This window comes from Schistocerca gregaria, chromosome 3, assembly GCF_023897955.1.
Source record: "Schistocerca gregaria isolate iqSchGreg1 chromosome 3, iqSchGreg1.2, whole genome shotgun sequence".
Classification (NCBI taxonomy): Eukaryota; Metazoa; Arthropoda; class Insecta; order Orthoptera; family Acrididae; genus Schistocerca; species Schistocerca gregaria.
In genome coordinates, this window is record NC_064922.1 from 381,168,448 (window position 1) to 381,192,709 (window position 24,262).

At 43.9% G+C, this 24,262-nt stretch overlaps 1 protein-coding gene across 6 annotated transcripts in view; it reads left to right on the forward strand.

Annotated features, from left to right (window-relative positions):
* Positions 1 to 24,262, forward strand: part of LOC126355009 (uncharacterized) — a 504,064-nt gene that overhangs the window by 50,052 nt on the left and 429,750 nt on the right. For 2 of the 6 annotated variants that reach the window (XM_050005143.1, XM_050005145.1), the window contains exon 1: positions 21,504 to 21,611. The exons of 1 other annotated variant lie outside the window; for it this stretch is intronic. In XM_050005143.1, the coding sequence (XP_049861100.1) occupies positions 21,569 to 21,611 (43 nt within the window). In that variant the 5' untranslated portion in view covers positions 21,504 to 21,568. Of the gene's footprint in view, positions 1 to 21,190; positions 21,612 to 24,262 lie in introns of those variants that run through there. 3 more of the 6 variants (XM_050005144.1, XM_050005146.1, XM_050005148.1) reach the window with 3 other exon arrangements.

Sequence of the window (24,262 nt, forward strand, 5' to 3'; positions counted from 1 at the left end):
CCTCCAAACGCATATGAAAATTTTGGGAATGACTGTAGTTCGGTACTGAGAGATTGGCGATGAAAGTTACATTAAATGGTTCAAATGGCCTAAGCACTGTGGGACTTAACATCTGAGGCCAGTCCCCTAGAACTTAAAACTACTTAAACCTAACTAATCTAAGGGCATTACACACATCCATGCCCGAGGCAGGATTCGAGCCTGCGACCGTAGCAGTCGCGCGGTTCCAGAGTAAAGCGCCTAGAACCGCTCGGCCACCGCGGCCTTCTAAGTTACATTAAATAACGTGCACCCAAGTATCATATGTTGTGATAATCCCCTTTTCGGGCGTGTCTCCTCTATACTGATACTAGGGTAGCCCTCAGCCTCGATGGAGATCTGCCCACCATCCTCTCCGGATTCCAGTTTCACAAGAGTCGTGAAATTTTGTAAACTGCCAGGCCTGATCACTAAATTGGTGGGGAAGGGAGGCTGACTTTAATGCACTATCAACTGCTCCGCATGTGCCCATGTGGGGACAGCCTTCGTCTCCACCCATGAGATCAGCATGCTGACTTTTTCTCAGGACGCTAGTGACCATCATCTTGAGCGCCCCTCGACTCAAATCACCACCACTACGACCACCACTATCACTTGCCTACTTAATATTAGCAGTGAAAATTATTTCCACCACCAGGATTCGAACTGACTTACCCAGGGTCTAGCGCCACCGCACAAACATGTGTTAGCGAACTATTTTCTTCTTCCGGACTCGGTACAGTATGCCATCACTCATACTCTCTTCAAAAGGGTCCCATAGCTGTTTTGGATTTGATGGCTTACATGTTGTCAGAATTACGGCGAACAAGTTGTTCAGCTTAGGCTGTGAATGAGGCTTCTTGTAGTGTTAACTCCCAGTGGTTGTCGTTTTCCAGTAGTACTAAGCGTTTGGCATGCTTCTCTGTACGTCTGACATAGGTAACAGTCAACAGTCTTGAGGTCTGTGAAACTTGTTGATCCCCGTTTTTCGTGTAGCAACATCCGGAGACAGAAACATTTGGCGATGTACGGTGTATACTCGGCCTAGTGCGCCAGTTACCATGATTCCTGGATGATCTTCTGGAATTCCTTCTTTTCGTCGTTAAAAGGTTTTTCTTGTTGTTCCACCTATAATAGTTAGGGACGTCGACATACAGTAATGTTTCCGCGAGTGGATCCGTCTAGCACAATTGGTAAAAAGCTGTTGATGTTGTGTTTTGAGGTGGTTCGCTTGCAATTTTTCTGGCGGTGTCTTTTGTGAAGTAAACCCTCTGTTCATTCTCCAATTGCACTGCTAGATGTTGCACAGTTGGTACGCGTTCGTGTATGGGAAAACCGAACATCCGCCACGCTACTTCGTTACTGTTGATGTACTTCCCATTTGGTGCATGAGGATCTCGTCGTTTGTTTAGTTGTTGTGTCTTTCGCTATTTGAAATACTACCACGTCACTGCCTTTATTCAAAAACTTTGACATATTTGATAAATTTTACTATATTACAGTATTCTACGTGTAAGTGTACATTCTCGAAAGTAGTGCGTTATATGGTACTATCTATGATGGTTTCCAATTCGTCGCTTCCTCGTATTTGTATTTTTCCTGCGAAGCCACCGTTTTTGGGTGATCGTGTTCTGAGTTTGAGATAGCCATCAACTCCGGTTTAAGCCGTCCGCTGTGGCCGAGCGGCTCTAGGCGCTTCAGTCCGGAGGTCGCAGGTTCGAATCCTGCCTCGGGCATGGATGAGTGTGATGTCCTAAGGTTAGTTAGGTTTAAGTAGTTCTGTCTATTTGACTGATGACCTCAGATGTTAAGTCCCAAAGTGCTTAGAGCCAATTGAACTCCGATTTGTGTGTCGTCCAAGTATGATTTTGCGTATTTTTGTACGTTTTCCATCACTGATCCATGGCGAACTGGGATTTAATGCCACGCATGCTCTGCGAATCATGTTTGTCACTACTATGTCGTACAGTTTCGGATCATCTTGTGGATTGGGGAATTCAGCTTGGATGATTTTGTCGATATCCGTGGCATGAATTCTGTCTTGTAGCCTTATGAGATTGTAGCCGTGAAGCCGTACAGTGCTTGTCCGTATCTTAGTTCTTTGATTTCCGGCCACGACGAATTTCATGTAAATGTTACAGAGAGGTCAGATCGTCTGTATATTCTAATGTGAGTCGTGACATTTTCGTTGTATTTGTGCGTGTGCCTCGGTCTTCCTATGTAGGATAAGGGTAAGATTACCATTGTTCCAATTTCGTCAATATTTCCGTCGTTTATTATTGCGTCTCGAAGGTGTATGAATTCTTCTGTGCGTTGTTTCTTCTGATTGTCTTATGCAAAGCATCCTTTCCGTTTCTGGTTTTATATACATATCAACCAGAAGTTATTGAAATAAACGGCGAGTGTTGAGAATGTGGTTGTATCTTTCATCGTCTCTGATCATTGAGCGGTAAGCATAGAACTCCTTGGAAGTGACTTTTTTGTTTGTTTCTATACTTGTTTCAGGTTATATTTGTTCCACATTGAAACCATATCCGTGTAGAAACATTGATATAGTAAGAAATTCTATGAGAAATATGCCTCTGCAATGCGTTGTAGTCCTGCTATTCTTCGTTGTACACTTACCTCTCGGCCTGTTTTCGTTGTCCACAATTACAGTGGTGACTTCGTCTATCTGAGGCGCGCTAAATCGACACCGTGTTCTCCAGGTGGTCTTTTGTCTTCACGAATTATAACTTTACAGTCATCAGAAATCATTCAATCTGGCGCTGTTTTGAATATGTGAATCGGTTGGTTGTACTGCTGTAAGATCCTCTGTACATCTCGAACTGCTTCTCGTCTCAATCCACTGAGATTTGTGCATCACTGATCAATTTCTGTTTCTCGATTTCCGATGAAAGATATTCGCAGAAATTTAGGGTCTTTGTTGGGTTGTGGTAGTAATGATACCATGGGATGATAGATTTGTTCTTGGATGGAAAAAACATAATAGATTTCATCTCTGTTAGTGTTGATCGAAGTTACACCGAAAGAAGTCATTTGGAAGCAGGCGTTGTACACGTCTATGTTTCGAAGAGTGTTCCGATTGTGGAGTTTCCCCGGTCATGTAATGTAAAAATACCTGCGGGGGTGCTTCCAGTGACGGTAATCGAATTTTTCATCCAGGCAACAGAATCCTGGTGTTTCTCTATTGAATATTTTCTCGTTGCAAAACTTGCAGATGTTACCCATTATTCCGATTACGGTGTTTTGTTATATTCTTTCGTGGGGACGTAGTGGAATGCTTCATTTTATGTTGTTTTGTTTACTTGACCTCGTCAGCGCTTCTCGCAGGGCGATACTTTTATGCCTGACTCGATTTTTCAGTCTTTTATTATCAGCTTGCGTCGCAATTCTTGAGTGTTCAATCAACTGCGGGAGTCAAAGCTGTCTACGGCTGGCTGGCACGCGGGAGATCGGACAGGGTTGCACGATCTTACTAAGATGATGCTAGACGTCTCGCGCAACGGCTCACCGTGCTTTTGTTCACTGCCAGGTCTCCGTAGAGATTCTGCACGCACCTGTGAATATGTGCGATGCTCTGGGTTTCCGCAAAAGAAACGCAATAGCTGCTTGGAACGCACCTCCGTTACAGTCGTCATTGTGAAGGCTGCATATAGTGACGCCACGTATTGGAACTTCATTATATTATGGGAACTGAAGAGAGAATATTCCACGATGTCCTTCAACAAAGTCAGAATTTTCTCAACCGAAATTGGCCGAGAAAAAAATGTGTTTTTGCTTACTGAACACTCCTCGTGTTTACTTCAGCACTCGAGGATAAGTCGTAGTGTCGGTATTTCGTCTCGTGTTCCTATATTTCTTCGTAACCCAGACAGATCTTCGCTCCCAGGCCGACTCGGCTTGTACCTGTGATCCCGTGTTCCTATAGAATTAATGCTGGTAGTTTACAGTCGGGCGTATCAGTACGCCCAGTAACGCAGTTCTGATTTCTCGTCTGGGCCAAAAAGGTAGCGGACTGTATGACTTCGTTTCCAATTTGCAGCGTTAGTTTTTGTTGCAGGGTAGTGAATCACTTTTGGGAATAAATGCGTCTGGACTGTGATCTGAGCAGGTATCTGTCACGTAAGGAAAGCCAGGACTCGCTGCTCGATCCTCCAGACGTCAAACGACGGTCCATATGAGAATCGGTGAGCGTCTGTGTCATCTACATCACAGTGAACACAGAGGTGTGTGTCAGCGAGGCGGACGCGGTGCAAACGAAACTGGTTGACCTGTTTGCCACTGACTGTGATATAGCAGGTGGACTGGTACACTCTAAGGGAAATGTGGTATCACGTCTTTCTCGCTGTTCAACTTGATAAATCGTTCGCCGGCGTGTGATTGTGCCGGATAATGTGCAGGCGGCGACACTGCTGGCAGTCAGTGCGTGCAATTGGGAGCAATTGGTGGGCGCCCACGGCGGCGGCTGCCCGGCGCGTGACCTGCGCACGCGCGTCGACTGCGGCCCGCGGATGCCGTGCAGTGCCGCAGCCGTCTTTAGGGTGCCACACACCCGTCGCTGTCTAGTCACGAGTACCTAGCCAGTTCAACCTGCATTACTAAGCACAGGATTCACACTCTTTTCTTTGTTTGAGCTTATTTAGCATTGTATCCTTGTCACGGAATTAAAAGGCCAAATCGCCAGACTGCCATTCAGCTGACTTGTGGGAGACAAAACGTGTCAGTTACAGCGTATTGTCCACGATAGAAGCGTTGGCCACTTGAGTTGATGACGTTACAGTTCTGCGTGTACACGGAATCCATACACCCGTGTCCATACAAATTATAGAAATGTGTGTATATATCTCTTCCTAAAACAATTGACAGATTTCAACCAAACTTGGAACCCACATAACTTACTGTCCGGAAAGAACCGCTACGGGGTAAGGGTAAGAACCACCCGCCTATTAAAGGGGCAGGGGCGAAAAAACACTGTAGTCCACGACACTCGAAAACCCATACTTTAGTCATCCAGTACTTGAGAGCGGGAGTACTTAGACTTGCAACAAAATTCACACATAAGTTGAATCGTTTAAGAAACGTTTTCTTGCTGACAACCACCGCAAAATCATGAAAGGAAAAAAGATTATCATTTACTACAGTTTCGCTGTTCATGCAGAAAGGATAAGTTTTAATTTGTTACTTATTTGCTGCTAACTGTATTCATGACGCGCATACCGATCATTGTAACAGAAAAATTACATCTTTGTACGACACTTACTTCTGAAATACGACGTCATAACAATAGAGATACAAGACGTTTAACTTCATTACTTCATTGCTACCAACTTTATTTGCAGCACTTTTCGCAGACAGTAACCACATCTGCTGCTGAATGTCACTGTACGACGCGTGTTATAGGTGACGTGAAGTCAATTGTTGAGGTGCATGACAAACTGCCGCATCAACCATGATTTTTTAATTTATTACTTCTGTACTACTAGCTCTATTCACAACATATTTTGCAGACCGTACCGACATATGTCGCTGAATATACCTGCAAAATTATGTCATTGTACAGCTCTTAGTTCAAGATATACGACGTCATAAACATTGAGGTGCGTGAAAGTAAACTGAAGGGCGAAATTCGCTAGACATGCAGGTGAAATGTGTGTGTACAAATATACTATTGGCCATTAAAATTGCTACACCACGAAGATGAAGTGCTACAGACACGAACTTTAACCAACAGTAAGACGATGCTGTGATGTGCAAATTATTTGCTTTTCAGAGCATTCACACAAGGTTGGTGCCGATGGCGACACCTACGTGCTGACATGAGGAAATTTTCCAACCGATTTCTCCTACACAAATAGCAGTTGACCAGCGTTGCCTGGTGAAACGTTGTTGTGATGCCTCGTGTAAAGAGGAGAAATGCGTACCATCACGTTTCCGACTTCGATAAAGGTCGGATTGTAGCCTATCGCGATTGCGGTTTATCGTATCGCGACATTGCTGCTCGCGTTGGTCGATATCCAATGACTGTTCGCAGAATATGGAATCGGGGGGTTCAGGAGGGTAATACGGAACGCAATGCTGCATCCCAACGGCCTCGTATCGCTAGCAGTCGAGATGACAGGCATCTTATCCGCATGGCTGTAACGGATCGTGCAGCCACGTCTCGATCCCTGAGTCAACAGATGGGGACGTTTGCAAGACAACAACCATCTGCACGAACAGTTAGACGACGTTTGCAGCAGCATGGACTATCAGCTCAGAGACCATGGCTACGGTTACCCTTGACGCTGCATCACAGACAGGAGCGCTGCGATGGTGTGCTAAATGACGACCCTGGGTGCACGAATGGCAAAACGTCATTTTTTCCAGGTTCTGTTTACAGCATCATGAGGGTTGCATCCGTGTTTGGCGACATCCCGGTGTAGCGTGTATTCATCATCGCCATACTGGCGTATCACCCGGCGTGATGGTATGGGGCGCCATTGGTTACACGTCTCGGTCACCTCTTGTTCGCATTGACGGCACTTTGAACAGTGGACGTTACATTTCAGATGTGTTACGAGCCGTGGCTCTACCCTTCATTCGATCCCTGCGAAACCCTACATTTCAGGAGGAATATGCACGACCGCATGTTGCAGGATCTGTACGGGCATTTCTGGATACAGTAAATGTTCGACTGCTGCCCTGGCCAGCATATTCTCCAGATCTCTCACTAATTGAAAACGTCTGGTCAATAGTGGCCGAGCAACTGGTTCGTCACAATACGCCAGTCACTACTCTTGATGAACTGTGGTATCGTGTTGAAGCTGCATGTGCAGCTGTATCTGTACACGACATCCAAGCTCTGCTTGACTCAATGCCCAGGCATATCAAGGCCGTAATTATGGCCAGAGGTGGTTGTTCTGGGTACTGATTTCTCAGGATCTATGCACCCAAATTGCCTGAAAATGTAATCACGTGTCAGTTATTATATTATATGTTTGTCCAATGAATACCCGTTTATTATCTGCATTTCTTCTTGGTGTCGCAATTTTAATGGCCAGTAGCGTACGTGTGAAATGTGTTAAATGTATGTGAAATCTATTTGAGATGTACGTAAGCGGTCAAAGCCACGAGTAAAAAGCACATCTAACAATTTCGGTCGAATTTGGTACAAATATTAGTTGCACTGTGGAAATAAATACTGTGTGAGTAAGAATCACCAGCCTCTTTTTGGGATGAGCGTGTTAAGACGGAGAGATAGGGGGCGGGGTAGAGTAGATGGACTGGAGGAAGAGGTGAAAGTCAGAGAATAAGTGAAAGAAGAGATGGACAGAAAGGTGAAAGAAGGAAATGGACTAATAGAAGATTATAATAAATACATATCAGGGCAAAACCGTTTACTTAGTTGGTAAAAAATATAAATTCAGTTTAATGTACGCATATATACAAATAATCGAGCTCACGCAGGCAACAAATAATAGATTACGGCCAGAACATGAAAGGGACCGTCACTCGATTAAAATTTGCCGTGTAAGTGTATGCTGAAAATCCAGTGTTGTGGAGTTACGTACAAAACGGTAGCTAATTAGCGATAACCGCGTGGAAGTGCTGTCCTTTACCCTGCGTTGACTCTTGTGCTTAAGACCGCCGGTATTGATTAATCACTTGAGCTGAATAGTTAAACCCCGGTAAACTTTGGATCCGTATCTAAGGCTTATTTTTCATTAGACGGGTGTTTTCCTGAAGTGTTTACAGAATAAAGCGTGGCTATTAAATCAGTTACGCTACAAGCAAGCGTAACATCCATTTCTGTACTGCGTACACAGCTGTTATCACACGCAACCTCGTCTTCTTGAAGGCCAGACTTTGGGGCGGTAACCACGACGGTAGCCTCATACGCTCTTTCTTGGAATTTTCTCTTTAGTCAGTTCTACGTCCGTTATTTAATGTCCCCTGTGCTGTGTGTGTGTGTGTGGGGGGGGGGGGGGGGGGGGTTCGATAACGATAGATTCCTACACTTTGGGACGTCTTTGGCACATTAAACTGAATTTACGCAATCTTGTACACACCATACAGTTCTGACTATACCATTATTTTGCTCGAAGTTTTCGGAGTTGTTTAGTGTGTGACGCACGAAATACAGCTATTCCTGTAAATCAGTCAAATATGCGCTCACTATTCTGCTTTATGTATATGCTAAATATAACAGTTCTTGAAAGACAGGGGTAAACATTGTTGAATGTGACGTCAAATACGTTGTAGAATTATTAATCTGCCCTAATCAACCTGATACCCATACGTTGGACGGCATTATTCTGATTACATGAAATATCAGTGTGATTGTACTGTTGTGGTCTACGTTTGGCGTCACAATGTCGTTATAGACAATCCAATGCCAATAAAAACATTTTACTTACTAAAATGCTGTCCTTCAGGAAGGTTCGCGGTACAATGTTTTCGTCAATGATAACCGCTACAGCGTTTATTTTGATGTCTTCAGATATTGGAGGAAAACTAGCCATTTGTAGTTTTAAATGAGAGCCGTATTGTTTTTTCCATACGTATCCATTTAATCAAATGATCTTAGTGATCCAGTACCAAGATAACTTAGAACGCTGCGAGTAAAGTTATTTAAAATTGTAATGTCTTTTCTACTGCTTGATTTTGGTCTTCAGCCAAGAATAAGATCACTTAAAATGTCTTTCGATTTGTAAATTACTGTGTAGATAGTAGCGTTCTTTGAGTGAGACCATTTACTACTGGATGAGATGGTGCTGACCTGCCTTGTGAACATCACGTGTTAATTTAGGTGTCTGCTAGACACACTGTTAGGCAATGTTTTTGTTTGGCGACATACCAGTCATGTTGGTTCATCTCGATTGCAGGCAGGTGTGTGTGTGTGTGTGTGTGTGTGTGTGTGTGTGTGTGTGTGTGTGTGTGTGTGTTCACAGCAAGTAATCCGTGAAATTATTATATTCACATAGATGACAGTATTATAAAATGTTCTTCGCTGGCCATTGCCATTAAAAAAAAAGTGAATCTAATAATTCACAAATTAGCCAGCTACGCAGGCCATAGAGTGGTCCCCAAACAGGGCGATTTTTCGTAATTTAGCAAATATATCAACATTTACGTCTGTCTTTCCACCTAATGAGACTGTCTTTAACTAAGTAAAAGAAATGAGTAACTTCCTGGTTAGACACACAAACACTTTCCCGTCACTTCACACTAATTCAATTGGTCTACATCGGCCACCAATTTTAAAAGTAACAACCTGACGATCCGTCACACGTCAGATGTGGTAGTGTGTTCACTCAGAGCGAAAATCGATTATGGGTGCCGAAATGTGGCAGCCAAACCCACAGCCCCAGCAATGATACTGGAATGAGTGGCCAACCAGAGGCGACGTTGGGAAAATGGTATTGACTCCCATGTAAACGTAGTCCACTTGAATTCGTAGCACAAACAGAACTGCAGAACAAATACTGTATACGGAATCGGAAAACAACGCATAACAAATCCCAAAAAATCTGTCAAAAGTGTAAAAAGTAAAGTAAGTCTTAGTTATAGGATTACTGTAGGATACTATAAATTATCGTAAGTAAGCATAGGCTAGTTTTTCTAATAGCTTTATCAAGTTACGATCGTAAAAGCGCAATCTGTGCATTAGCTGTGTTGTGTACTTACCGGACGTTACCTCATTTCAATCACTTCGTCTTCATACGCTATCAGTCTAGATTCCCCTAGAAACCGGAAGCTGTGAATAGTCTAGAAATGTAGTGTGGATATGTAGAGGGACACTATACTATGGAACATATTTGTTTTGTATAGTTAACCTCCGTCTCTTACTTACAAATAAACAGTACTAATAGCAAAATTGAAATTGTTTGTTTCCGGTTTTATTCGAAACTGTTGATATCTAACGTGAAACAGGGGATTTGTAGTAAAAATAAAATAATCGTTGTAGGTTTCATATAGCGCTAGAAGACTCAATTTCCTCAAATAAGGTAAAATAAACAAAGGCGAATCAAAAGCGTACCAAACATCGCTTAAACACTTCGTCGAGCTTGTATAAAATATACTTCCGTTATTGCTAAACAAATTTCGTTCTTATCAGTTATAATAGAAAACTCTTGCCTTTGATCACGAAGAATAACGTTCTATTGAGTACAAAATAACAATATATAGAGTTTTTGTGCTTGTGTATGTAAATTGTATTTGCACCAAAAGTAATTGTTTGGTTACGTAAAAGTGCAGCAGTTATGCAAAACAAAGAAACAAACGAAATCAAAAAATATACGAATAGTCAAAAAACAAAGACCCAGCTTGTTTTAGGGGGAACTACAGTGTATGGCTGACCAGTTAAAAGCAGAATCCGAACCATGGTGCAACTCATCATTTTTAAGGTTAACATTCATTGTCCGTTATAAGATGGTAATGGGCATCGTGCAACGAGATGCCGTTTGGCGCAGGCTGTGGTGTTTGCGTTGACCCTTGGCAGCGCGGATGACAGAGGGCCTGGCTAACTAGTGGCGGCTATTGTCTGCGACTGTCACACGGCGACAAAGCGGCCATTCTCTGTGGCGGCAGCTGCATTGTCTGCTGCCGTTTACCACAGCGCCAGCCTCCGGAACCCGCTGCGGCTGACATGACGAATCCAATACGCGATCCATAGCACCACTGCGGCATCTCTCCTCCCCGTGCACTTTCCTTGGCCGCAGATTTAGTGTGTGTGTGTGTGTGTGTGTGGTGTTTTTTTTTCCCCTTCATAATCTTTGAGCGGCAATCTTACGCCACATTTCTGGAAGACCCTGTATATTCACATTGCACCACTCTACTGGTTGAGGTCGGAGCCAACGTCTTGCTGCATCAGCAGCTTCCCCATCACCCACGTACTGCTTCCTACGGAGTGCCTCCTTCATTGGGCGAAATAGATGAAAATCGGAAAGCCTGAGATCCGGACTGTAGGGTGGATGAGGAGGAACAGGTTTGCGCGACCTTATTTGGATGATTACAGACGCCTCGCACAACGACTCTCCGTGCTTTTGTTCATCACCAGGTTTCCGTAGACATTCTGCAAGCACCTATGAATATCTGCGATCCTCTTTTTTTCCGCTAAAGGAACTCCATGAAAGCTCTCCGCTTGGATCGCACCTCCGTACAGACGCCATTTTGAAGGCTGCGTATAGCGCCGCCCCCTTTCGGAACTTCATGAAACTATATGGGTTGAAGCGGGAGTATTTCACGATGTCCCGCAACAAATTCTGCGTTTCTTTTTCCAACCAAAATTGGGCGAGGAAAAAATGGTACATTACTTATTGAACGCCCCTTGTATTCGACTGTCTGATTTAATATAGTTTTCGTGTTTTCGTGATTCGTACAATAGGTTAACACAGTTCTCAAACAGTACATTGTTTTGTTGCATCACAGGTTTCATTGCTGTCATCACGAATCTTTCTCTTTTACCGCCGTCTTTCACGCCCCAGTCTTTTACATTTTTACTTAAAAATTTATTTTTGCGCGAGTAAACACATCGGCAATCATAATTTTTCATATTAAATGGCCATATCAATCGTAGTTAAAGCAGGCGGACGACAGACTTCGGTTTATTGACAGGGTGCTGTGGAAATGCTATCAGTCTACAAAACAGGTTGGTAACGAAAAACTCGTATTATTGAGACTGTAATACTGCTAAAATATGTAAGACACATACCAAATAAGACTAACAGAGAATATTGTACGTATACAAAAAAGGGCAGCACAGGTGACGAGAGGTTTGTATGACTCTGGTGAGAGCGTCGCTATGATGCTGGGAACCTCAGCTGACACTTGAAGAAAGTCGACAGCTACCCTGTGGAAGCGTACTGCCAAAGTTTAAAGAACCAGTGTTACGTGATACATTTACATAAATAACTGTGTTCCCTACTTAACACTGTCGCGGGGACTGTGAAGGAAAGATAACAATAACTACAGTGCGCTGGAACTGGAAGATACATAAGCTAATACCACGTGATTCAAAAAGAAAGATTTCAGTTGTCTATTAAAGAAAAACTCCTGAAATCGACACACGTTACGCATGTCATTGGATAGAGGAAGGTTCTTATGACACAGATGCGCTGTTTGTTTTTAGCAAAACGGCGAGTACATTAGAAGAGAAATAATTTTGTGTTGGAATTTGCGCGAAGTCAGCACACTGTTCAAGTGCAACGTGCATTCCGCCGTCGGTTCAGCAGGAAGCCCTCTCTAAAGAAGCAGGTTTATTGCTGACATGGAATTTCCTTGGAAACTGGTTGCATATGCAAATTTGAAGAGCACTGCTCGGCCACGCACGTGTGATGAAAATATTGAGAGTATCCCAGATGTGTTCAGGGAGCCCTCGGAAGCCCAAAAGACGAGCGGGCCAGGAACTTGAAATTCCTCAAACAGTGGTGTGGCGTGTCCTGAAACGGCGCATGCGTAAGAAGCCTTAGAAGTTGCAGTTAATGCAGCAACTGTGTCCCAGCGACAATAACAAAATGTACGAATTTTGTGTTTCAGTTCTCCAGGATATGGCAGGGAACACTTGTTTCCTCACGACTCATCTTTTCGGTCGAATCGAAGTTTCATCTTTCCGGATAAGTGTATCCACAATAATGTAAGAATTTGGAGGTCATAAAATACTGGCGTCGTCGTTGAAATCAAAGAGTCTCAGCGAAACTGAATTTTTTGTACCAATTTTGTTCACATATTGCTGGCTTGTTTCAATTGAAAGGGCGCTGCCGATTTTCATTCTCGCCTCCGTAACGCGCTTGCGCCGTTGCGCTCGACTCTGAGGAAGCCATTTCGAATCTTGGTGGCTCAAGAAATTTTCATCGCTCTTATTTGGCGGCAAGAGAGGAGGGGTGGTGACGTGCAGTTCCTGATTACTGCACCAATGCCCTGCAACCATCACCGCATTGACCTGTGGAGTGGGAGCCCTCCACACTGTTGATGGTCATCCGTTCCTCGGGTGCAAACGTTAAGTGAGGCTGCCCTGCTGGTGCTATTCGAGAGGAGTAGGCTAAGTGCTGGCACCTGGTTTCAGTCTGAGCACTCGATTCGCCCATACGAACGCAAATACATTCTTACATTGTACGGACCGAGCGAGGTGACGTGGTAATTAGCACATTGAGCGCGCATTCGGGAGGACGACGTTTCAAATCGCCGTCCGACCATCCAAACTTAAGTTTTTCCATGATTTCGTTAAATCGCTCCAGGCAAATGCGGGGGTGGTGCCTTTGAAAAGATGCGGCCGATTTTCTTCTCAATCCTTTTGTAGTCCAAGCTCATGCACCGTCGCTAATGAGCGCGCTGTCTGCTGGATGTTAAAGTCCAACCTTGCTTTTTAAGCGGTACATGCCCAGGACGCAGATATTAGGTTGGTGCATAAGTTCGTAGCACTTTTGTTTTGCATGCTGGTATTTCGGTTGCTTGTGTTTATTTATCGAATGTCGTTTTTTATTTGTAGTTCACTGTTGCCATTTGAGTTTACGGATTGTCATTTTGTCATTTGGAGATAGTGAGTGGAGCAGTGGACGCTAGAAAATGGAGTGCAAAGTGGAGAAATCAGAACATTTCAGACATACTATTTTCTTCGTATTCAATAGAAGGGTGAAAGCAGCGGAGAGAACCAGAAATGCCGGCCGGGGTGGCCGAGCGGTTCTTGGCGCTACAGTCTGGAACCGCGCGACCGCTAAGGTCGCAGGTTCGAATCCTGCCTCGGGCATGAATGTGTGTGATGTCCTTCGGTTAGTTAAGTTTAAGTAGTTCTAAGTTCCAGGGGACTGATGACCTCAGATGTTGAGTCCCATAGTGCGCAGAGCCATTTGAACCATTTTTTTTTTTGAACCAGAAATATTTGAGCTGTGTGTGGGGATAATGCCACTGAATACTGCAAGAAAATGGTTTTCTCGCTTTAAGGAGGGTCGTTTTGACGTTGGTGACTCTCTGGTTCAGGAAGACCTGCGGATTGTTTTGATCATAAATTAATCGCGTTAACCAACAATGTGATGAACGGTGATCATTCGCCCATCGTGCGACTTTTACATGCAGTGGGTAAGGTTCAAAACTCGGATGTATTGGTACCGCATGCTCTAAGTCGAAAACACGATCAGCAGGTGGCCGTATGTGCATCTCTGCTTGCACGTCATCAGTTGGCTCGTGAACAACACCGACCACTCCTGTCCTTTACGTTACCAGTGACGAGGAATGATGTCTTCATGCTAACATAAGGAAAACAAAAGACTTGTTAAGCCGAACTAAAGCAACTCCCCGTACAAAGATCTGTGCGCATCCACAAAAGATAATGTTACTTACGTGGCGGAACGGCGAAGGTGTGATGCATATCGGTCCCCGAGGTGTAACCATCACGACTGACATTTATTGCCAACATCTTAGATGTTTTGCTGACGAAACCCAAGAAAAATGACCAGGAAGACTGCGTGAAGTGGTGCTCCCCCACGATATCGTCCGTCCGTCCGCATTCTACTACACAGACAAGAAACACTACACAGGAGATGAGTTGGAAAGTCATTTCGCATCCACCTTATTCACCTGATCTTGCGCCCTCATATTTTCGCCTTTTCAGCCCTCAAGGAACTTCCTTTCCGGGTGAAAATGCGCTCCGAACATGACTCGTCGATTTCGTCGCAAACGTTGGCAGACTATTGTAAATAGTGAAGGAGAATATACACTACTGCCCATTAAAATTGCTACACCAAGAAGAAATGCAGATGATAAACGGGTATTCATTGGACAAATATGCTATACTAGGACTGACATGTGATTACATCTTCACGCAATTCTGGTGCATAGATTCTGAGAAATCAGTACCCAGAACAACCACCTCTAGCCGTAATAACGGCCTTGATACGCCTGGGCATTGAGTCAAGCAGAGCTTGGATGGCGTGTACAGGTAAATCTGCCATGCAGCTTCAGCACGATACCACAGTTCATCAATACTAACTGGCGCATTTTGACGAGCCAGTTGCTCGGCCACCATTGACCAGACGTTTTCAATTGGTGAGAGATGTGGAGAATGTTCTGGCCAGGACAGCAGTCGAACATTTCCTGCATCCAGAAATGCCCGTACAGGGTCTGCAACATGAGTTCGTACACTATCTTGCTGAAATGTAGGGTTTCGCAGGGATCGAATGGACGGTAGAGCCACGGGTCGTAACACATCTGAAATGTAACGTCCACTGTTCAAAGTGCCGTCAATGCGACCAAGAGGTGTCCGAGACGTGTAACCAATGGCACCCCATACCATCACGCCGAGTGATACGCCAGTGTGGCGATGACGAATACACGCTTCCAATGTGCGTTCACCGCGATGTCGCCAAACACGGATGCGACCATCATGATGCTGTAAACAGATCCTGGATTCATCATAAAAAATGCGTTTTGCCATTCTTGCACCCAGGTTCGTCGTTGAGTAAACCATCGGTGCGCTCCTGTCTGTGCTGCAGCGTCAAAGTTAACTGCAGCCATGGTCTCTGAGCTGATAGTCCATGCTACTGAAACGTACTCGAACTGTTCGTGCAGATGGTTGTTCTTTAGCAAACGTCCCCATCTGTTGACTCAGGGATTGAGACGTGGCTGCACGATCCGTTACAGCCATGCGGATAAGATGCCTGTCATCTTGACAGCTAGTGATACGAGGCCGTTGGGATCCAGCACGGCATTCCGTGTTACCCTTCTCAACGCACCGATTCCATATTCTGCTAACAGTCATTCGATCTCGACCAACGCGAGCAGCAATGTCGCGATACGATAAACTGCAATCGCGATAGCCTACAATCCGACCTTTATCAAAGTCGGAAACATGATGGTACGCATTTCTCCTCCTTACACGAGGCATCACAACGACGTTTCACCAGGCAACGCCGGTCAACTGCTGTTTGTGCATGAGAAATCGGCTGGAAACTTTCCTCATGTCAGCATGTTGTAGGTGTCACCACCGGCGCCAACCTTGTGTGAATTCTCTGAAAAGCAAATAATTTGCACATCACAACATCTTCTTCCCGTCGGTTAAATTTCGCGTCTGTAGCACGTCATCTTCGTGGTGTAGCAATTTTAATGGCCAGTACTGTATTAATAACATAAGTATATGTTGTGTGGATCGTTGTGTTCATTAAATTTATGGAAAATCCTACGAACTTATGCACCAATCCAAAATGTACTGCGTAACCGGAGGAAGGCAGTGACAAACCACCTCCCCAAGTCTCAGACTGGCGAGCAGTGCTCAAAAACCCGCCGAATTCGATGGGTTTGTCAGCTATGGCTTTGGTGGATAAGTTACATTTACTTATTATTACTTTCCCTACAACTTGAGCTCGCATCAGACGGAAAGACTACATAGATAATTTTGTGAGGAAGGCGAAACAAAGACTGCGCTTTTTTGAACAAAGAGTGCCCTTTGTTGGCAGAACACTTAGAAGATGTGACAAACCCACTAAAGAGAGAGCCTACATTACACTCGTCCAACCTCTGCTGGAATATTGCTGCGCGGTGTGGGACCCTTACCAGGTAGGATTGATAGAGGACATCGAAAAAGTGCAAAGAAGGGCAGCTCGTTTAGTGTTACCGCGCAATAGGGGTAGTGTCACCGATATGATACGCGAGTTGGGGTGGCAGTCACTGAAGCAAAGGCGGGTTTCTTTGTGGAGAGATCTAAGTACGAAATTTCAGTCACCAAATTCCTCTTCCGAATGCGTAAATATTTTGTTGACACCCACCTACGTAGGGAGAAATGATCTTCGTAAGAAAATAAGAGAAATCAGAGACCGAACGGAAAGATTAAGGTGTTCCTTTTCCCACCCGCCATTAGAGTGGAATGATAGAGAAGTGGTATGAAAATGGTTCGATGAACCCTCTGCCAGGCACTTAAGTGTGAATTGCAGAGTAACAATGTAGATGTAGATGAATACTGCTAGATATTTTTTCAATAATTTCGTGCAATTAGTGTAAACGAACAGTTCAGATTCATTATGTTTATGCAGAATCCGTTACATATATATACATTGAAGGTCACGTGCCATTCCTTGCATCAATTGCTGATCATCTGCAGATCGTCTTACATTTCATTCGCGCGACTCCTCCCGTTGGAGGTTAGTCCTCCCTCGTGTGTGTGTGTGTGTGTGTGTGTGTGTGTGTGTGTGTGTGTGTGTCGTCCTTAGCGTAAGTTTAAATTAGATTAAGTAGTGTGTAAGCTAAGGGACCGATGACTTCAGTAGTTCGGTCACATAATACCTTACCACAAATTTCCAATTAAATTTCATTATTTTCTGACTTTGCATTGTTCCTTCCTCTGTACGACAGCGTTATTCGCGAGCAGTGTTCTCGAGCTTCCTTTGTTATCCAACGGATCATTCTTTGTGTACTGAACTGTAATAATCCTATAACATTCAATTAGAGTATCCCCACTGTTACTTTTACATCTAACGTTTTCACTTCGTTAAGAACTGCATGTTCGGATCTATCTGTTGGGAGTTCTGGATCCACCCATAAAGATGGGTCGATATTCAGAAAGCTAACATTTGTTCACCCAAACTACAGTGCAGAAATCTATGGAATGCCTTTCTGAAGTCAAGGAACTGGGCTCAATCTGGCATCAGTTAACTTCTGCTCTTTGGATCGCATGGACGACCACAGCGAACTGAGTTTTGTACAAACTTTGTTTGTGAATTCTTTTTGATTGCTGTGAAGGAAGTCTTTCTTCTCCAAAAATGGTCCGACTGTCTTCGTTAAAATCGAGAATGGCTTGCACCATTTTCCATACGCTTGATACCCGTCGTTTCTTCAGTGCCTTGTGATCAGCTGCTGTTTAAGATCAGCAGGTTATTAATCGTAATCTGTGTAGAATCCTAAAGGTAACTCACCAACCCTATATGCATTTTCTCTGAGTTATTTTAGTGGACTTTCTATTCCGCGATCACTCACTCAGTATCGGCCATTTCTGCATTTGTGTGACTATTCTAACTGGAGACTGTCAGTAAAACGATTTCGAGGCACTGAAACTTGTCGGTTTCCATTCTGGTGCCAACGTCATTGGTTGACTCAACAAAAAATTTTAATTACCTTACTAATCTGACGTACGACCAGAACTTCATAAGATTTTCGACAGGATGGCGCACAGAATTTTACTTTAGATGTAGGTGAACGCTTCTCGCATTGCTCTCTGTACGTTGATTTTGACGTCGGATCACGATTTTGACTTCCCTTAAATCGTCACAATCCTGGCTTTCGTAGCAGCTTTCTAACATCGCTATTGAAACATGGCGTGCCCCTCCCATTCATCACCATCCCTGCTTACATGTTTAAGGTGTATTGTACAGTGTTTTTGGGATTTTCATTTGTGCTCCACGTAATTATCAGAAAGGATGAATCTTAATCGTCATTCTTCAGATAGTTTGCAGTTTATTCTCTGCCAGACTCGCTAAGTTAAAGAAGTCCATTTCTTAACATTCATTTGACCGAATATATTAGTTGCACCAGTCAAGTTTTTTTAGTGTTATAATAAGCCTTGTGGTCAGATTCCAGCTTCTTACGTTAGGTTATTTGCGAAGTCCAGGTCCTTTAGTTCCGAAAAATGTAAAACTTTGACCTTAAGAGTCGCTCCTCGAATTTTGTGAAGATATTTTCAGAAAAAGTGATTACAGTCTTTCACAAATTTCTGTCGCCGGCGCCTGTTTTAATTTATTACGATTTTTTTTCTCGTTGACTCGGTTCCGGACGCTTCATTTTCTACTGGATTTATCCATCTGATCAACAGTCTCTTTCAACGTTACATTTCAACTCCTCCCAGTAGTTTCATTTTTTATTTCCCATTGCCTATGTTTCACACTGTCAATAAACTGTGCTCCAAATAGCTTTTCATTAATCTTTTTCTAGCCTCAAGATTTTTTGTTTTAGGACGTTTGGGTGTGCGCCCTTTTGGCGTGTGCGCCCCTTGCTACTTTCTTTCTTGCGCTTTCGTTCTGTACTTATTCTGCTTCCGAGACAGCAAAAATTAGTGTATACACATATTCAGGACCCACGTGACCAATTTTAACTCTTAGCTATCAGTATATACACTAATGCACACAGCCTTTCTTTAGTTCTCTTTTTGTTTGTTTAAATACTGCACCCAAAAGCCAGTAGAAGTTCCATTTCATTATGCACACAGCTCGATTCTTGTTTACAGTCGGTGACTATTACTATGTCATAAGCAAACAATAACACCCTTGTTTCATGAACGTGACAAACAACTCTGACATGACTGTAGAACTTTCCCTCCCTCACTGCCTCTTCGGCATTCAAATTAAACATTAGTGAACCAACCTTGCTTTTAGACCTTTCCTGATCTTGCCTCGTTCGCCATTCTGTCTGCGTGTAATACTCCTGTGAAAAAAGGTGAAGCTGACCTCACAGCGGAGGTTGGTCTGAACATTGCAGTGCTTTGGTCTTTGATATTTTCCGCATTAAAAAACTATTCCCAGACTTGAAAGAATCGATAAGTGACAGACAAAATAGCAGGACCGCTCGAGGATTGAATTTGTACACGAAGTACTGGGACAGAATATAGGCCGGGAAGTAACATGTAGGGCTATTATCGAGTGTTGCGTGCAAAATGTGCTACAACTTACTATTGTTTTTTTTTTTTTTTGCGAAATTTACCCACAGAGCTAGACTGTTTCGCATAAACAGTTTTGATTATCCTCGGAGCTGGTACGAGGCTGCACAAAACTTGAAATAATTGATTTCACTCCTCATTATCAAACACCACCTACAAAAATACGAATACGAAATACGATGTAATTTATGGATTCTTCCGTTACTTCTTGGTAGAACAATTCCATATTTACTTTGAGTAACAAACTGTTTTTGTTCTAATGGTTTTTGTTTATTTCAGACTACTATTCGACTTATTAAGCTTTCTTCAGGAAACAACTGATTGGTGTCTGAAAAGGACACTAGTTCTTGGGTAACCTAACATTATAGGCGAAGATACAATCACATTTATTAATGTTGAAATTACCCTTTACCCAATGGAGAGTATTAAGCACAATAAATCAGTAAGCTACACAACGTCACAGGTTAAACGGTTATAATGTCTTTTTGTGGTCTTTAAATTGGCTGAAAAACTATTAAACTGAGTACTAGTCATATTTTTAACATTTTAAACTAAGCTTTAGGCGAAGGACAGTATTACACACAGTACTTAGAATACATAATCTTACGGTACTACAGGTTACATGGTTATGTTGCAATAGTTTGTGAGGTCGTGACATTGGGTGAAAATTACCCAACTGAGCACTAGTAAATTACGTTGAGCAACATTCATGTTTTACTTTGTAAATACAATTTTTGTGTAGTGGGCAATATTGAACATAGTACATCGTTAAAGTGTATAGTATTAAAGTATTACAAGTTACATTGTTGAAGTTTGTGGAGTAAGGAATACGAAATTCTGTTATGTTTCAATTATGTGTAACAGTTTGTGGGAAGGGGGAGTTTGCGGGTATGTGGCTGGTTGATAATATGTGAAACTTAAAAGTGGGGATGTGGTCAGCTGTAATTGATCATTTAGAGCTAACTGGGACTTTTGAGTTAGAGATTTAGCTCGGCGAATTGAGATCATTATCGTGGCTAGATGTTGTCACGCGGTATTAACGTAATATCTCCTGAAGGCGATGGATTTCTTGTGCGGTGTGCGTACGTTTCCCCGTTTGTCACAAATCTTCCCTCTGCTATTAGTCCGAACGCTGGGATAGTTTCCCGAATACCATTGATAAAATGTTGCTGAGCTAGTGGGCTTTAAATTTTCTTTTCTGTTCCTCGACGAAGTACTTCTGTGCCTAAGAAATTTATGGCACAAATAGGGGAGAAGAATACTGCGATGGTAACAGTGTCGAAGAGGAAACAGGCTTATTGGTCATTTCGATTGGCCCTGGATGCGAACACGGACCTTGCAGGAGGTTAACGGCGGCATTGCGTTACGTAACTGCGCTATAACTCGGCTGTCGACATTGTCAGCCGTGACGCGCGAGTACCCTTTTACCTCCGGCCCCTTGCAGTCCACAGTCGTATTTCACACACTCTTGTTTGCAAAGCGAAGACCGTCGGTTGGGTGGCGGCTGTGGGAGGGGAAGGCTTGCAGTGGCAGGGGAACCTATCGAGTTCTCGCAGTGCGTAACTGAGGCACACACGTTTCAGTTTAAAGGTGCCTCACTGCTGGAGGTGAGGGGGGGTTTGAAGATCTGTCCGCTCGCCGTGATTGATGCATCACCGTAATCGGAGTTTCCTGCAACGACGTGGTTCGGCTTCCGATGTCTTTACGGGTCGTACAAGTTCTTACTACTACACGTGATCGGCGTCCGCTACGTGCGCCGGCGACGGTGCATTAGAGGCTGCGCCGAGCGCTGTCTCGCAGATGGCACACACGGAACCGAAGTGAGCAGCAGTGTTTTCGGCGCCGGTAATGGGCCGAGGTACGTGGAGCAAGCGGACCGGTGCGTGAGTGCGTGTCGCGAGCGCCGGGTTCAAGGAGAAGCCGCGGCCTACATCTGCCATGGAGCGCCGCAGAGCGCGCGCCAGGACCCGCGCCGCTCACAGTGAGTGACCACCTGCTGCTACCGCTCCTACTGTAGCACTCTAGTCTGTTTCAAAGAAGGTGGCAGCTGACGTTTGTTTAAGGTCCGAAGTTGAGATGTTGTTGTGCCAAGTACTGGATGCAAGCTGCCGCCACTGCTAGGGTCGTCGAAAAAGCACCAATACATCTTAGTATCGAGTAATTTGGTTTCGATACCGATACTTAATTACTCGGCACTTTTTTCTGGATGCACTGATACTTATTACTCGATTCTTTTATTACTATTCCTTTTGATAATTTTTACTACTGTCCTTTTTACTGCTGCTGTCCTTTTTACTGCTGCTGTCCTTTTTACTGCTGCTGTCCTTTTTACTGCTGCTGTCCTTTTTACTGCTGCTGTCCTTTTTACTGCTGCTGTCCTTTTTACTGCTGCTGTCCTTTTTACTGCTGCTGTCCTTTTTACTGCTGCTGTCCTTTTTACTGCTGCTGTCCTTTTTACTGCTGCTGTCCTTTTTACTGCTGCTGTCCTTTTTACTGCTGCTGTCCTTTTTACTGCTGCTGTCCTTTTTACTGCTGCTGTCCTTTTTACTGCTGCTGTCCTTTTTACTGCTGCTGTCCTTTTTACTGCTGCTGTCCTTTTTACTGCTGCTGTCCTTTTTACTGCTGCTGTCCTTTTTACTGCTGCTGTCCTTTTTACTGCTGCTGTCCTTTTTACTGCTGCTGTCCTTTTTACTGCTGCTGTCCTTTTTACTGCTGCATTTTACTCTGTTGCCTTTTTTTTTACTCAGTACTTTTGCTCGTAATAGTAATAGTAATAGTAATACCCATAAACCCACGATTGTTATCAGCGTCGAACCTGTCACTACTTTACAAAGAAGTCAACATTATAAATCTTTGATGTTATGCATGTAAACAAGACAAGATTTGAAATTATTGTAAGGTTTGTTGAAAGTCGCCAAGTGCTCTCATTATGGAACATTGGATGAATGCAGAGTGGGTAATTTGCTCTCCATTTTAAGAAAATGTAGATTTTTCTCGGATCTAAATGTCTGTGATGTCATCATCTCCTGAATTATATGTCGTGCAATACTATAATTTGCAGGGAGTTTCAGTGGTATATGTGGATACTCTCTGCAAACTGGATTGCAAGTAGTGTCGCTAGTAAAGGAGTAATAAATTAAAACGTCATGCCTGATGGAAGTTTTACAGCAAGAACAGCGAAAATGTAAGAAGAGATAAACTTTGACCCGTATCATTGTTTCACGTGGGCCCATTTTTGCCCATCGCAAATGTAACGGTCACCTGTTGGTGTTGTTGACAGTGGGCAGCCACCTCCTCTCCTTTGGGCAACAGTGCCTGTCGTTCGGAACGCTCCCATCCACGTGAGATGCCCTGAGCAGTAACAAACTTCTAGTGTATACTCGTCACACTTCGTACTACTTCCAGTTTTCGATTATTATTGTCTGTGCGAAGTCCTACAAATGTTTTTTCTGGGCAATCTTGCAATGAAGAAGGCAACCACAGTGCACCGTTATTGCTGGCTGATTGACATGCCCTGTTCTTATCCGTTCCTTCAGCTACCTTTAGTTGTGGGGCCAGCCCCATTTGGCACTATCGTCAGGCTGACTTCACGCCGTGTGACTACCAATTTCCTGTGCACAACTGGGAGAGCTCTGGTAGCATGTTCCTGCACTTTCGTTCATTTTCACTGAGTACTTAAAACACTGAAGCGCAAAAGACACTGGTATAGTCATGCGTATTCGGAAACAGATATGTAAACACGCAGAATTCGGTGTTGCGGTCGGCAACGTTTATATGAGACAGCAAGTGTCTGGCGCAGTTGATAGATCAGTTACTGCTGCTACAATGGCACTTTATCAAGATTTGAGTTTGAAAGCGGTGTCTTAGTCGGCGCACGAGCGATGGGACACAGCATCTCCAGGGTGGCGATGAAGTGGGGATTTTCCCGTATGAACATTTGACGGATGTACCGTGAATATCAGGAATCCAGTAAAACATCAAATCTCCGACATCGCCAGGGCCGCAAAAAGATCATGCAAGAACGGGACCAACGACGACTGAAGAGAATCTTTCAGCGTGAAAGAAGTGCAACCCTTCCTCAAATTTCTGCAGTGTCAAAGTGCGAACCATTCAATGAAACATCGTGTACCCTTGATGACTGCAGGACACATAGCTTTACGCCTCGCATGGGTCCGTCAACACCGACATTGGACTTCGATGACTGGAAAAATGTTGCCTGGGCGGACGAGTTTCGTTTCAAACTGTATAGAGAGGATAGACGTGTACGGGTATGGAGACAACCTCATGAATCCATGGACCCTGCATGTCAGCAGGGAACTATTCAAGCTGGTGAAGGCTCTGTAATGGTGAGGGGCGTGTGCATTTGGAGTGATATGGGACCACTGATTAGTCTAGATACGACTATGACACGTACGTAAGCATCTTGTTTGATCACCTGCATCCATTCATGTCGATTGTGCATTCTGACGGACTTGGCCAATTCCATCAGGACAATGCGACACCCCACACATACAGAATTGGTGCAGCGTGGTCCAGGAACATTCTTTTGTGTTTAAACACTTCCGCTTGAGCATATCTGGGATGTCTTGCAACGTGCTATTCAGAAGAGATCTCTACCCCCGTAAGCATTTA